Source organism: Poecilia mexicana, unplaced genomic scaffold, assembly GCF_051168715.1.
Source record: "Poecilia mexicana isolate PSO_F unplaced genomic scaffold, ASM5116871v1 scaffold_8, whole genome shotgun sequence".
NCBI lineage: Eukaryota > Metazoa > Chordata > Actinopteri > Cyprinodontiformes > Poeciliidae > Poecilia > Poecilia mexicana.
In genome coordinates, this window is record NW_028263377.1 from 3,857,584 (window position 1) to 3,872,083 (window position 14,500).

Genomic DNA, 14,500 nt, shown 5'->3' on the forward strand with positions numbered 1-14,500 from the left:
ACTTAAGTCTGAACACCATTTATGCCTCACTTCGCTTTAATAAAGTTCACTGCATGATGTCGCTTTAAATATGGTAGTATTCTTTAGTTATTCTTTCCCAAACTCAGAAATGTTGCTCTTTTATTTGTTTGACCTTCGTTTGTTTTACGTTCCTGCTCATTGATATTTCTTTTGCTGTTCAACAAAGAAATGTGTTGGGAGTATCCGAGCAACACCTTTAGTTTTCTAGATCAAAGCATAGAATAATAAACACTGAAGCTTTCCCAATAGATTGAAACATAAATAATAGAAAAAGCTTTTCTTTTCATTATTATGGATGATGCAATGAAGAGGAACATAAGCCCCGGGAGACATGGTGAGAATCATTTGAGGTTCTGCAAGTAAACTGTCAGAGAGAACGTGACCCGTCTGTAGATGGCAGCACCAGAGGACAAAAACATTCCATTTAAATCAAGACCTACCAGTGGCGGTTCATTCTTTTGTTCTGTTACAGTTACAACTATATCATTGTGATCATTGTCTTATTTTAGATCAATATAAAACACAATACATGGGGGGGAAATGCAGTAGAATTCAGTCAAATTAATTTGTTTCATTTGTTAAATAAACCTTTAAAGTTCTAAACTCGAAATGAATCGCTCAATTTAAGATTATTGAGCGATTAGGATTATTATTTCTGTTCAGTGAATGGCTTTATTTGGAGATATGAAATAAGGTGCAGAAGAAGAATAAAGGGGTGTAAAGACATTGATATGGATTGAAACAATGATCAAGATCAGATCCTTCATTTGTTAAATCCCTAGAACAGGTGAACATACTTTATTTACCCTGACTGCACTTAAAAATGAATGTCAAAAGAAAACCATCAAGCATGTCAGACAAACACCACACAAGAACCAAAAGCTTCTTTTCAAGTTAAAAACTTTATAATTTTTATATTGCATTAGAATCCCATGACAGAAAGAATCATTAAGGAAATTCTGCTTCATTTACACCATAAGAAAAACAAAAAAACAACAACAAAAGAAACCACAACCCAGTAGTAAAATAATTATCTAGATGTGCAACTCTGGTGGAGCCTTCATCCTCACTGTTTGGAGATTAGAGTTTCAACTTTTCATTCTGAGTTTCCTCTCATACAAAGTTTACAATGAGGCACAACAATGCAAACACATTTAAAGAAATAGGATTTCTTGTGATAGGGTTTTGTGGAGAAGTGATGAGCAGCCAGTATCTTATCTGTAATAGGTAACTATGAATATATTCCCTTTTACCCCTATCGTTTTTTGATTTTTTAACTCCTTTCAAACATTGGACACAAAATAACCAAAAACTACAAAATGATCAGCAACCATTCAAGGTTGCTTCAAGATGTCAGGACCTCCTGTTTTAGTCCAAGTCCAGCTGTTGGACTGACTCAACAGGAGGAACATGGCCTCTCAATCCCAGAAGACTAAAACTGGGCCTTTCAATCCTAGTCAAGTTTCCATCTGGCATGGAAAACAATAATAGCCAATAAGTAGATGTTAATGTAATTTTGTTAATCTGCATTTGATCACAGTAAGTCCTTTTCACACTAGCTGAACAATGCTTGTTGCCTATAAGATAATGACTACTTGAAAATAGGTCATATATTCCCACCTCAAAACAACCAACCTATCACTTTTAAGATACCTTAACTGAAACAAAAGTTTGCATCGGAGGAAGAGAGAACACATTCAGGAAGAAACTTGGATTTTTTTTTCTGAAATTAGACACTTAATGCCAGTGCAGCAGCCCCACTCCAACAGCACATCCATCCCTGTTCTACCAGCAGCACGAGATCTCCAGTAGCCCATGGTGAGGGGTGGGATGACCAGCGTGCAGTCCTGTCCAAAACTATTCGCACCCCAAATCTTTACCATGGTGAGATTATGAACATTTCTGTCTTTTATAGGAATCTTCTGTAAGAGACCAACACAGAGAATTGCAGTTTTTTTTTTTTTGATAAAACAAATACATTGTTTTGCTTCTCTTTCCGCATAATGAACTATTTGTTGGTCTACCACATAAAATTCCTATAAAAGACATTTAAAGTTGAGATTGTAATGTTTCTAAAAGGTCATGTCGTCCAAAGGTAATGAATATTTCTGCATGGTACTGAACGTGTGTCATGGAAAACAGATTAGTTTGTCAGAATCCTCATTAAAGTGCATATGCTCGCAATAAAGCAACCTTGAGGAGCGAACAAAAGACTTCAAACGTTTAGCAGAATCAACTAAAACTGTTCAAAAATACGACCAAGCCCAAAAAAAAAAAAAAATCAATATAGCACAAACACCCAAACCATTCCATATATCTGGTTCTTCACACACTACTTGTATAAAATATTTTGGCAAAGAAAAATATCCCTCAGAATAAGTAAAAAAAATCAGTAATGCTCCCTGGTGAGATTAATAAAAAACAAAACAAAACAAAAAACTAAGGAAAAGTCAGGTTCTTTGAATCTAGCCACTACTGCAGCTGTAAAGAGAATTCGATATGATTTCTCTAAGCCGTTTTGGTGTTAAAAGTTATTTTTACATTAAATATGTGCAACTTCAACAGCTCATTTCTGATATCAGTAGTTGTGATAACATAAATATTCTCATGAATGCACTTCTGCACTGAATAAATATGAACTTACTTGGTAAATATGAACATTTTGTATCACAAAATGTCTGTTTTGAAGTTTTTCAGGTGTCATGGGGATAATGGCCGACATTAGAATTCTGTCAAAACTCAAGCTTGTTCTTTAGGTTTCACCTTTTCTTACTAAATAAAATGTATTATTTTCTACTACCATTTTTTAAATTGCAAATATGCATGTTAATCATTATTATAATTATTATTATAATTATTAGTTCAGAGGGTTCTATAGAAATATAACTGAACTTTTTAAAAACATTACATGTATGTAAATGTAATACTGCATTTTATCATTCATTTTGCATGAGCCTATTATTTGTCATGTATAATAATGACTTTATAAATGACTAGAGTAGTGTCACAAGTTTAGATCTAATCTTTGTGGGTTTGATCTGAATTTGGGACTTTTAATGATTCATTATTAGTTTTTTCCAAGGCAGAGTTTTGATAAAATTAACTGTCAACATTTTTAAAAACAGGAACTGGACGGAAAAGTATGGATTTATTGTAGATTTTCTCTTATCCACACTGGGTGTTAGGGGGGATGTAGACAAATTCACCTCAACCTTATGGTGGTGAAAGTTCAAGAAAACCTCCGATCTAGACAAAACCAAAGCTTAATAACCTATATTTACTTTTTACAAGTATGACAAAAATACTTTTTTTTCCTCAGCACTCACTGGACAGACTGATTTCCAGAGCAATGAAGAATCTACAGAGGATTACAGGTTAACACTAGTCGTTTAGAACCATTTCTGAACTAGTGTCTACATCCTAGAGCCTGTGTGGATTGGAGAAAGTCTGCAATAAATTCCAAGCTGAAGTTGTTTGTTGCATAATCACACAACCCTGGAAAAAAGAGGACTCAAATGAATGAATGAACAACAATAATAACACCTGATGAGTTGATGTAAACATTCAAATGACCTTTCCTCAGTGATTCTGTTGGTCTGATCTGGTGGTCCTGGTTTTACAAGGACATCATCATTTTATGTGAAATAAATCATTCTATCCTTCTGTTCATAAATGCAAATATTTATGTAGATGTATCAGAGATGAAAATGGCCCGATCTAAACATGTCAACTGGGGTGTTTATTGGAAAGTCTTCAAAACAGTCCAGGTGTGATGAGCCTACATCTCCAACCTGAAAGCCACCAAGTGATTTTACCAACAGAGAGATGAAGGCAGAAGAGAGGAAGACTAGTAGAAATGCACTGATCTGAGTTCACAGTGAGTCACACGGAGGGACTGGTTGGGTTGTTTTGGCATCCTGAAACATTGAAATGAGAGATACAAACTGCCCAGGTGGCCTTCTGTAGAGGTTGGACTCCAGGTGTCTTGGTTTAGCCCATGTTAGACTGGCTGCACGTGCAGGACGGATGGAGGACACCTGGACATGCAGTGGACCTATCTCCCACTCAGATCCTCCTCTTGGCCTTCAGGCTGCCTCTCCTCCTCAGCCTCTACCTGCTCTGGGTTCCCAAGGAGACCCGCTGGTCTGACGTAGGCCTCGGCATGCTCCGCTGTCTCGGGTGGAGACATGGACATGGAAGGGTGGATGTTGGGGCTCATGGTGAAGCTCTCCACTCCGGATGACTCGTCAGCTGGTCCGATGGAGCTGGTCTCACTCATCGAGTCAGAACCTGCACCTGGGCGCCGAAATAACCTCTGACCTGTGACAGGAATCATGTGTTGACGTCGTCAGAAGAACGAACAGGAAGTTTCCTCTAAACAAAACGTGTTCTAGAAACATGGAATCCTTAAACTTGGCACTTGAAGCCAATTATAGATTTCTGTGGTCATTTTCCAGGTCAATATTCACTGTACACATGAAAGTCATGAACAATGACTGGCTTTTATTATCTGTGAACCACACAATGAAAACCAGCTGACAACACAAAGATGGACAGAAGGAAATGATACTGGATCGTATCACTTCTCCTCATGAGTTTAGGGTGATTTGGTGGTCTGCCAGACCAAAGCCATAACATCTGTTCCATTTTCAGCTGGTTCTCATTCACACTGCAAAGATCAGATGAACCAAACCTTTGAAAAACCTGCCCCCCCACCCCCTCACCTGCTCTATTTAGGACTTAAATGTCTTCATTGAAAGCAAAGTGGAACTTGTATTTGTTTGTGTCCACAGTTTTGGTGAATAAAGCTTCTGTGATGCTGTTGGTTCTCTGTTCTCTTCACATAACAGCTGCACTTCTCCTCAGATGAACTTAAAGACAGATGGGTTCTTTTTACTGGTTCTGGGACAACATCAGCTTTATTTACCGTCTTTGTGTTGGTCGGTCACATAAAATCTCAATAAAACAAACTTAAGTTTGTAATTATAACGCAAGAAAATATGCAAAGGTTTTAAATTGCAAGACACTAAACATACATTTGCTCCTGTTCTTGTCCTCTCCTTTGTAAGACTGTTTTTCTGTTTGTAGTAGAACAGAAGACGTGTATGCGACTAGACACACGTAAAGCTGTATGAAAAGCTGTCCTTGTTTGACCAATAGAGTTTTAGGAAGATGGTTCTCTATCTTTTAGAAAAAGTCTTTCTATCAGTGTCTTGAACCAGAGATTTGAACATTAATTTACTATTCCAAAAAACAAAAAAGAATTCAGTTGTTTCATAAAAGCAGTACATAACAGAAACTGACCTACCTGACAGTCTCTTAGCTGAAAGGGTGGGGATGTCTTGGAGGGATGTCCTGCCTGCCTGGACTTTGGTGGAATAAGTCACATCTGTGGAATCCAGAGAACCTGAGGACCAAAGAGGTTAAATCAACATGTCTGCTGTCCAAACAATCACATAAAAAATCTTAACAGTAAGGCTCTACTTTATTGAAGAATACCACAATAACATACTTTTGCTACATCCACGTGGTAGTCTTCTAAAAAAAAAAAATAGGCATTTTTCCATCTACCCATAAATAAAACGAGTCAGCTGTCTGTCAGCCACCATCTTGTAACTACATGGAAGGTTCCGGGTCTGACGTCACCATGCCAATGGTATTGGAATGTGCTGAAAGCACCACAATAAAGAGGAAAGTATAAAAATGAAAGAGAGATTCAACTGACCCCGTCGTCACTGAAGGCAAATATTTGGACTCATTTTGGTTTTTAACGAAAGCCATGGAAAACCAAGCTTAACATGAGCTTCACTGTGTTCACGGTTCGCCAAATGAAGATTGTGCACTTCAAAAACTCTGCAAATGGAGCCAACGTACTCCTTCAGTACAGAGCTCTGCGAAGCGTGTGAAGTTTGTGGCTGTGTTTTTATGAAGAAAGACAGAAATGCTTTGTTTCCACTATCTGTCTTTTATATCTGCAGGGAATGGTTATCCAGCATGTTTATGCAAAGTGGTGAGGAATTATGTCACTTTTTCACTATTCTGCACTATGAAGATTGTCAAATGGCTAAAAACTTCTGAATGGAAAATGTGACGTTGTCGTGGTCAGAGGAAGCCGTCTGCAGGAAGGTGTGGCACTCTCTCTGTGAACGCTTTGTAAAACCTAAATGGTAAATATTCTGTACTTGTATATCACTCTATCAAGTCCAAATGGCACTAAAGAGCTTCACACTACATTCAGTCATTCTCACACACACATTCACACTGATGGTGGTGAGCTACTGGATTGTAGCCACAGCTGCCCTGAGGCAGACTGACAGTGGGCAGGTTGCCATGCACTGACGCCACCTGCTGGGCCCTCTGACCAGCAGCAGCAGGGATGGTGAGTGAAGTGTCTTGCTCAAGGACACAATCAACTAGGGCAGTTACTCCATTTATTTATAAATACATTGAGCATTCTTTGTATATTTAATTCTGTATGAAAGTGATACTTTTTGTCTTCTTACTCTGTCCAGCTCCCTCACTTATTATTGACCATTTCTTAAGTTTAAGAGAAAAAAAAAAACCGAGGGCTAAAAATTGGAGGTAACACACTAACTATAGTTAGTTATAACTAACTATAGTGCAGCTAGTTCTGCTGCACTAGCTTCAAAACTAGCTTCTTCTAGTGTTACAATGTCAGTTGGCAAACAAGTAAAGGAAACATTAAGGCCACTAACTGGTAATGTGGCCCTGTATATCAATCAACTGGTGGGATGAATGACAGGCCGATGTCTATTTATTTTATGTCATGTGATCTACCCACACTACAGTCACCATCGACGTATTGAGCACTCCTGCACCAGAACATTTCTGCAGTCTTTAAAGTACCTGCTGCCAGGTTAAAAGTCCTTCCCTTTATGGAGCTTTCAACGGGAGAGAACCAATTCAGCACAGAGCCGACCACAGGAAGCTGTCTCAGCATCCCCTAGAACACACAGATTCAGATTTAGTGGTGACAACGCAACAAAGGAAAAGGACATGTGGCAAGCCGTAGCAGATGCATTGAGCACATCTGTTCCATTACCACAAGCACACACACCTCCTCCAGGAGTTTCTCCTCATTGGCCTTCTGCAGCTGCAGCTCTGCCTCCAGGATGCCCTTCCTCACACGCTCTGTCATGTTCTCCAGTAACTGCAGAGGACAGAATCACAACTGTTGAAGTGCTGTAGAAAACATAACACGAGGCACTAAATTCAGTCCAATTCTACGCTTTGTGCTCTAAGTGATGTCATGCCTTATTATTTATTTTACATTATATTTAGAATTCCTAATTGCACTTTCTGGACCATCTGAAAGAAGCTTTGCTACAGTTTATTTTACATGTTTGACCAGCGTAGTCAACCTGTTGTATTTGTCAGCTTCAGTTTCTTTATTATTTATTTTCCAATGGCTGCTCTACTTCTAATTGCACTGACTGAACAAATGAAAGTTGTTGTTTTACATGTTTGACCAAGGCTCTGAAGCTACTGGTGTGTTTGTGTAAGCTGAACTGGTACAGAGAGATAAAAAAAATTGTAATTCAGTACATTTATGTCTGTGTTTAAAAAAACTAAACGCTTTGAGCCAATTCTGTTTTTCAGTCCAATACCAAACATCTGGCTGATACTGAATTTCAGATATCAGTTATCTGTATCAGAAGTGAAAAACATGGATCAGCGCTTCTCCAGTTTTTTTTTATTTTTTTTTACTTGGTGTAGCGCCCCCACAGGTGAGAGGGATTACTGGTTCTTCATTTGACTCTGCAGTGTGAAAGCAAACTGCACCAGCTATAAATGTAACACGTTACATTTATGTGTTACATCCCAGTTTAATTGGGGACCTATTTGGGTCCCCAATTAAACTGAATCTACTGGACAACCAGGTGGGAAGGCACCCTACAGAACAAACAGAGCAGTTACCCTTCCACTCTCCTCTATGTCTCTTCCCAGTGTGGATATTGTGTCCACCAGCTCTGACACATCAACATCATCTGTCACCATGCCCACAAAGATGCAGTTCTCTTCCGTCACAAACTCAGGGTCTGATATAGGATTAAAGGAAAAAGGAAAAAGATTGAACATAAAACACAATGTATCAGATTGGGGCACAGATGTTGAGGAACCTACCAGTGGAGAAAAAGATGTCTGTATCAAGCTCTTGTAGTTTTGTCAGCAGTGCATCGTTGATTTTCTTCTGCTCCTGTTTCCTCCTGCTCTCATCTGCTCCTTCAGCCTGGGATTCATACCTGGACATCATCACATGCTCAGAAAGGTGCAAAATGTCCACACTTGCTTTTTCATCTCCACACCTGTTTGTTTTCACTGAGCTTGTCTGACCGAGTGGACAGCAGTAAATGAAGAACAAGCCACTTTTATTACACAGCATCATTCTGCAGATGGTCTGGGTTTCTAGAGCCTCTTTATTTACATACAGACTGATCAGACTACCAATAAAAAGGTTTTGTTAAAAGGAAGTTCACCCATCAACATCACAATAATAAAATGCAGTGTTTATCATCTTCTAAAATTACTTACAACAGCAAATATATTCAACCACTCAGCAGATTCCACAGCTCCTGTATTTCATTTAGATGCAACTTTACAAATCTAGTCTTTGCTCTGCTGCCATATTTTTTCAGTCTTTGTTCTGCCCTCTTGTAAATGAGCCATACTCATCCAGTGGTTTTTCTATGATTTTAACACTGAACATGCCAACTAAAGCTTTCAGCGTTTTGACCTCTTTGGGTTTTGGGTTTTTGTCATTTTTCTGAATATGGAACACTTTGACCTAGACGAACTTGCTGGAAGGTTCACTCCTGGGAAAACCAACAGCTGTGTTACATGTTTTTTCTTTTTTTAAGGTCGCTCCTGATGTTTTCTCTTCATCATGTTAATACTTATTTTTCATGAAGCACAGAGGAAAGGAAAGGAAAGTTTTGAGGAAAAAAATTAACATTGTGGAATTGTTTCACAATGTTTTTGTACGCTTGTGGTTAGATGCAAATAACTTAAGAACCTGATAGTCCAGTTAACTTTTTAAAACTTGACAAAAGACAATTAAAAGACAATGCTCCTTTAGGTTGCTATGACAGCAGCTAGTCTGGGGTAACGTCTTTAACCAAAGCGAGGAAAACATGAGAGGAATGCCTGAACAACTGGTCAGTCACTGGTCAGCCCTTTAAACGAACTCCATCTTATTTTCTCAGTTTGATAGCCATTTTATGAAATAAATAAATTAGCAATTAATTAAAATAAATTATTAATTAGAATTAATCTAAATATGTAACTAACAAATAAGTAAATAATAAAATGAATTGATTGATATTTCATGTGGCTTTTGTAAAGACCCTGTTGCTCAAACTTCATCTTTCATGGGAAACCCAGCAGCCCAGACAGCTCACCGGACTGCTCCCAGACCAGGCCAGCTCAGCTCCTCTATGTATGTGAGTGACGGCGCATGGCGGTGGGTCTCCTCCCTGAAGTCCTGTCTTAAGTTCATTGTGGCTGACATCATCGGCACCAGCTCCAGGAGTTTCTGCACCACTTCATCAACATCCTCCTGCTGGGTTCCCAGCACTGGTGGGAAAAGCCAGAAAAGTGTTCAGCTGACATTTTCGCACTCTTCTAGCACTTGGAGTGGATGCCTAAAAGCAACGCCATTTCAGCGATGCGCAGGTATTCATGTTACCTGCAGCTGTGAGGAGGGGGCTGAAACGCACACAGGTCCCTTCATCTTCCAGCTCCACCACATCCACTCCACTAGCGGGAACCAGCTGAGCAAGCTGCTCACCCATCTGCATTCAGACCAGTACAGAATATTCCGCGCTGGTTAGGTCGCTAAAAACATTCATACTGTAGATGTTTGGTAAAATATGTGGTGGTAAGATGCTCAGAAAAGTCTTTATTCTTTATATGATGCCCTAAAATGAGCAGTTTTGACTGGATGATGTGAACGTTTCATATCAGACAATAGAGATAATTACTGACAGTTTTTTTGTTTTTAATATCTGAAATATGACCTTAACTATGCACTGCAGTTTTCCATTTTTAAGCAGTTATGAGTCATGGTGACAAAACCTTAAACTGCTACAGAGCAAGTTACTCAACAGGTTGTTGCTAGGTAACCAAGTGAGCTGCTAGGTAACCAAAAGGTGAGTGAGCTAGTTGATGCCACCAATCTTGTTCAACTTGTTTAACTCGCCACGATGCCTTTCCTCTGCCTATAATTCCCAGAATGCTGTGTAGTTCTGGATCAGAGTTCAGTGAAATTATTGAATATTCTATCAGATGCATTATCTATTAATATTGAGTCTATCATGATATATATTGTTACTGATTTTTTTGTCTCTCCTTAATGCAGGACACACAAAGTTTTACTTTTTTTTTTCTTTCTCATACCATGACCTTTAACCCTGCCATTTCAAAAACTAAAAGGAAGAACTCACCCATCTGTTGAACGTATCCAGCACCTCCTTCTCTCCAACACACAAACCGTCCACAGACCCCCCACTGCCTCCTTACACACAACAGATGAGGAAACCAAGGACATGAAATTATTTCAATGCTTTCATCAAACTGGGTCTAGTCAGCATTCAAACATTTAGAACTTGAATTCTGATTCATTACTAAACAGCACCATCTGGTGGTTAGCATGAAACATGTTCAAACAAATGTAAAAACTGATTTCTCATATTTCTATCAGTCAGTAAGACTCAAAGTTTCAATTGACTTGCCAAAATTCTGAAAAGTTCATTGGAGGATATTGCTGCCAGTTTGTCTGCTCTGAACAGTCAACAACCTCTAGATGATTCTGTCTTTCTTGTGAGTTGAAAAGGAAAGTGTTCCTGTTGTAGTGAATGCATGGATGGTGATAAACCTACTCAAAGCTGAGGAGAAGCTGAAAGTAGATCTCACTGGACTCCCTGACACCATCAACCAGGTATTTGTGTTAGTGGAAGGTGTTTGACTGTGAGAACCTGGACTCTCACAACATGTCCTACGGGTGTTTGGTAGCGGTAAACTCTACATTTTTAAAGGTTGTTATTGATAAGGTAATGATTTTTTTAACCAAAAAGGTATATTTGGCAGCTACTTCATTTTGGCTTTTGGGGAAAAGTTGTAGTCCAGCATTGATCGTTTTATGAAAGGCGCCCACTGGACATTCCCAACACCCAGGCATGGAGCCCCACCATTTCAGAAACTCTTTCTTGTTGGGTATAAAGGGTATATACTTGTAGAGTACTTTATTAAGACCCCAAAGTGCATCACATCACACTACATTCATTCAGGGCTTATGGCACCAAAATACATTACAGATCTACGAAACCTCTCAGATCTTCTGGTTCTGGTTCTGCATCCCCAGAAACAGAACCAAACATGGAGAAGCAGCATTCAGCTTCTATGCACCACAAATCTGAAACAAACTTCCAGAAAACTGTAAAACAGCTGAAACACTGAGTTCCTTTAAATCTAGAATAAAAACTCAACTGTTTAGAGCTGCTTTTGATTAGAAGTAAATGAAACATTCATTAACATATTTGATATATTGTGTTGTGTATTGATGATTGTGATGATGGCATTTGACAAAATGTAATGTTTATTGCTTGTTTTCACAGCTGGTGACTGTTTGTTGTTGTCATGACAAAAGAACGTGGAACTGCCTTGTCGCTAAAATGTGCTATGCAAGTAAAGTTGACTTGATTTGATGGCGGCAAGCTACTACGTTGTAGCCACTGCTGGCCTGGGGCAGTCTGCCATGCAGCAGCACCACTGGGCCCTCTGACTACCGTCAGCTGAAGTGACATGTTATGCAAAACGTGACAACTTTACCAGCATTCGACTCCTGGGAAAACTTAAACAGCACGACAGGAGAGTTTTGTTCATCTTCCACCTGTTAAACACACAAGAATATGGATCAGGCTCTGGAGACACATGTTCTAATACCACACAACCTTCTCGTTATCATGCAAGACATGTTAGTTGAAAAGGTGTGATGTGCTGCAGCTCGAGTAAACACCGACTGCATGACAGTTGTAAGTAAATGTCCCATACAGTGTTTGAAATGTCCCACTGCTCTGTATGGTGGCGGTGGATGGAGCCTTTTGCTCAGAGTGAAAAGGAGCGTATCAAGCTAAAGTCAAACTTACAATTCTGAAATAACAGCTGCACAGATGGATTAGCTCCTCAAACTAAGAACTGATCACTAACTAATAAGTTAACTAAGCTCTCCATGACTTTAGTTTGAAATGCTTTCATAATCTGGCATCCCGTGCCTCTCAGGATCGCTGAATTTCAGCTCAAAGTCCCTGAACGAGGCTGAAGACAAGATAACAGAGCATCTGAGGCTCCTCAACTCCAGAGGGCTTTTCATCTTTTTAAAGGTTTTATTCTTCCTTGGCTTTTGATCTGGTTAAGTGTAACTCTCACAAAATATGTTTTATTTGTACAGTAAGTCTGTATGTTATGTTTTTTATCTGTTATTTTCTGTACTTTTATTTTTAGTATATTCATTAACCACTGCAGACTTATTCAGTTTTAGTTGTTTTTAAAAAGTGGTTTAGAAATAAATCATAAATGTTTTTAATATCCATTTCAACTAGGGCAGCAGCTAATGATTATATTAGCAACTAATTATTTTGGAAATTGAAGAAAAAATTGTTACATTCAACAAATTTTTCATTTAACCACTTAAGTTTATTTTACCCAATATTAGAAATGCAAAAATAAAAATGCAAACAAATTATTCAAATAATTTTTAAAATAGGAAAAGAAATATTTATTACCTTGTATGCAATAACAGAATTCCTTTAATGAACACTTGATCATTTGTAGTAAAGGATGCATCAGCAGCTAAAAGTCTTAAACATGTGAAGAGCTCAGGCCTCCCTGCTGGACTAACATCAACACTGCAGGACTGGACTGTTGATTATTATTATTATTTTTTGATTAAGTGATTAATATTTAGATAGCAAAATGTGTTCAATAGAAGAGTTTTGGTCACAGAATTTGAACCAGGTGAAGCTAAAACTGGTGAGTTTCTGGAAGAACGTGTTTACAGAAAAAGATATTTTTTTATATCTTAAATGCAAAATGTATATTATTTTTGTCAGTTCTGGCTTAATTATTGCTCTGTGGGTTGTTCTTTCAGCAAATACCAGTTAAAATAATTGTCAACTAATCATGAATTGACCATTATTTCAGTAATCGATTCATTATGATTAATCTGATTATTTGCTTCAGCACTAGTTTCAAATGCAGGATCTGAAAACTCTCTTGATGGATAACACCTACATCACACCTACATCCTTTCATACATGGACATGTTTAATGGCGATCCTGCCTGTCCCATAGTAGGTTCCTCAACATCTCTTCACAACCTGATCATCCACACTCTGGTTCTCTGTTACTATATAATAAAATTTTCATCCAGAAGTGAAAAAATATTAAGGGTAAAAACTAGTTACCAGATGGCAATGGGTGCTTCAAATACTACACTGATGTTTCTGGGAAGCTTATGAACTTATGAACCAGGTCATTAGGCACCATAGTGAGAGTCACCCAGACATTTTGAAGGTTTTTTCCTACATCTGCTGACAGCTGTGTGCAGTTAAAACTGGAATCAACAGAGATGTGGTGAGAATTCAGAAATAAATCTAGTAAATATCTGAGCTCAGTGATATTAACTGCAAGTTATTTTTATTCTAAACCACTGCAGTGGAAAACCAAAGCAAAGGCGATTCATATTATCAATGAGTCAAATGATAAGTTAAGCAAGAGTTGGTCTTGCTTAGCTCATCTTAATCTATCTTTGATAGATTAAAATGAGCATATTTCAGATAACCTATTTCAAACTGAGCATCATGGTTCAGTCATCTGCTCCTGATTACAGCATTCACAGTGCATGTCTGAGGTAAACGCATTTGTTAAAAAAGAATTAGCTGATTGGACAAAATATTCTCAATATAACTAAAGCTCTGTATAGCAGATCAATTTGTGATACAAATTGCTCCACAGTAGACAGTATCAGATTGCCACACCACATTTCACAGTGAACAGTTCTTCATGACCCTGTTTTTCTTTCAGAGACAACAAGAGACTGTAGTTATGAGGAGCAACCTTTTAGTCTCTCAAACACATGCCTGGGTGAAACCACGCCCTAAGAAATAAGGAAGAAATGAAGAATCCACCAGCAAATGGAGAGAGCATTTCATTGAGCTGATGATGATGAGAGAAAATGGACCAGAACTGATAGAATGAAACAGAATGAAGGGAGGTGGGGGTAAGAGGCAGAGATTTGGTCCCACCTACAATAGAGAGTATGAGAGAGCCCAGAATGTCCCGCAGAGAAGCCCCGGAGATGGGTGGGATCTGCGACACCATGCCCTGGAACCAAGGTAACCCATACTGACGACGATACACAGGAAGCCTCTCACACACATCTGACTGAGACGGTTAAACTACA

General features: G+C 38.6%; 1 protein-coding gene across 2 annotated transcripts in view; it reads right to left on the reverse strand.

Annotated features, from left to right (window-relative positions):
• Positions 1-904: 904 nt before the first annotated feature.
• The window catches only part of pdxdc1 (pyridoxal-dependent decarboxylase domain containing 1), a 29,358-nt gene continuing 15,762 nt past the window's right edge, over positions 905-14,500 (reverse strand). For both annotated transcript variants that reach the window (XM_014987226.2, XM_088008038.1), the window contains 10 exons: positions 11,869-11,929; positions 10,485-10,555; positions 9,728-9,833; positions 9,441-9,615; positions 8,167-8,285; positions 7,960-8,081; positions 7,100-7,192; positions 6,889-6,985; positions 5,330-5,428; positions 905-4,341 (listed from right to left, as the gene is read on the reverse strand). In XM_014987226.2, the coding sequence (XP_014842712.2) occupies positions 4,076-4,341; positions 5,330-5,428; positions 6,889-6,985; positions 7,100-7,192; positions 7,960-8,081; positions 8,167-8,285; positions 9,441-9,615; positions 9,728-9,833; positions 10,485-10,555; positions 11,869-11,929 (1,209 nt within the window). In that variant the 3' untranslated portion in view covers positions 905-4,075. The remainder of the gene's footprint in view (positions 4,342-5,329; positions 5,429-6,888; positions 6,986-7,099; positions 7,193-7,959; positions 8,082-8,166; positions 8,286-9,440; positions 9,616-9,727; positions 9,834-10,484; positions 10,556-11,868; positions 11,930-14,500) is intronic.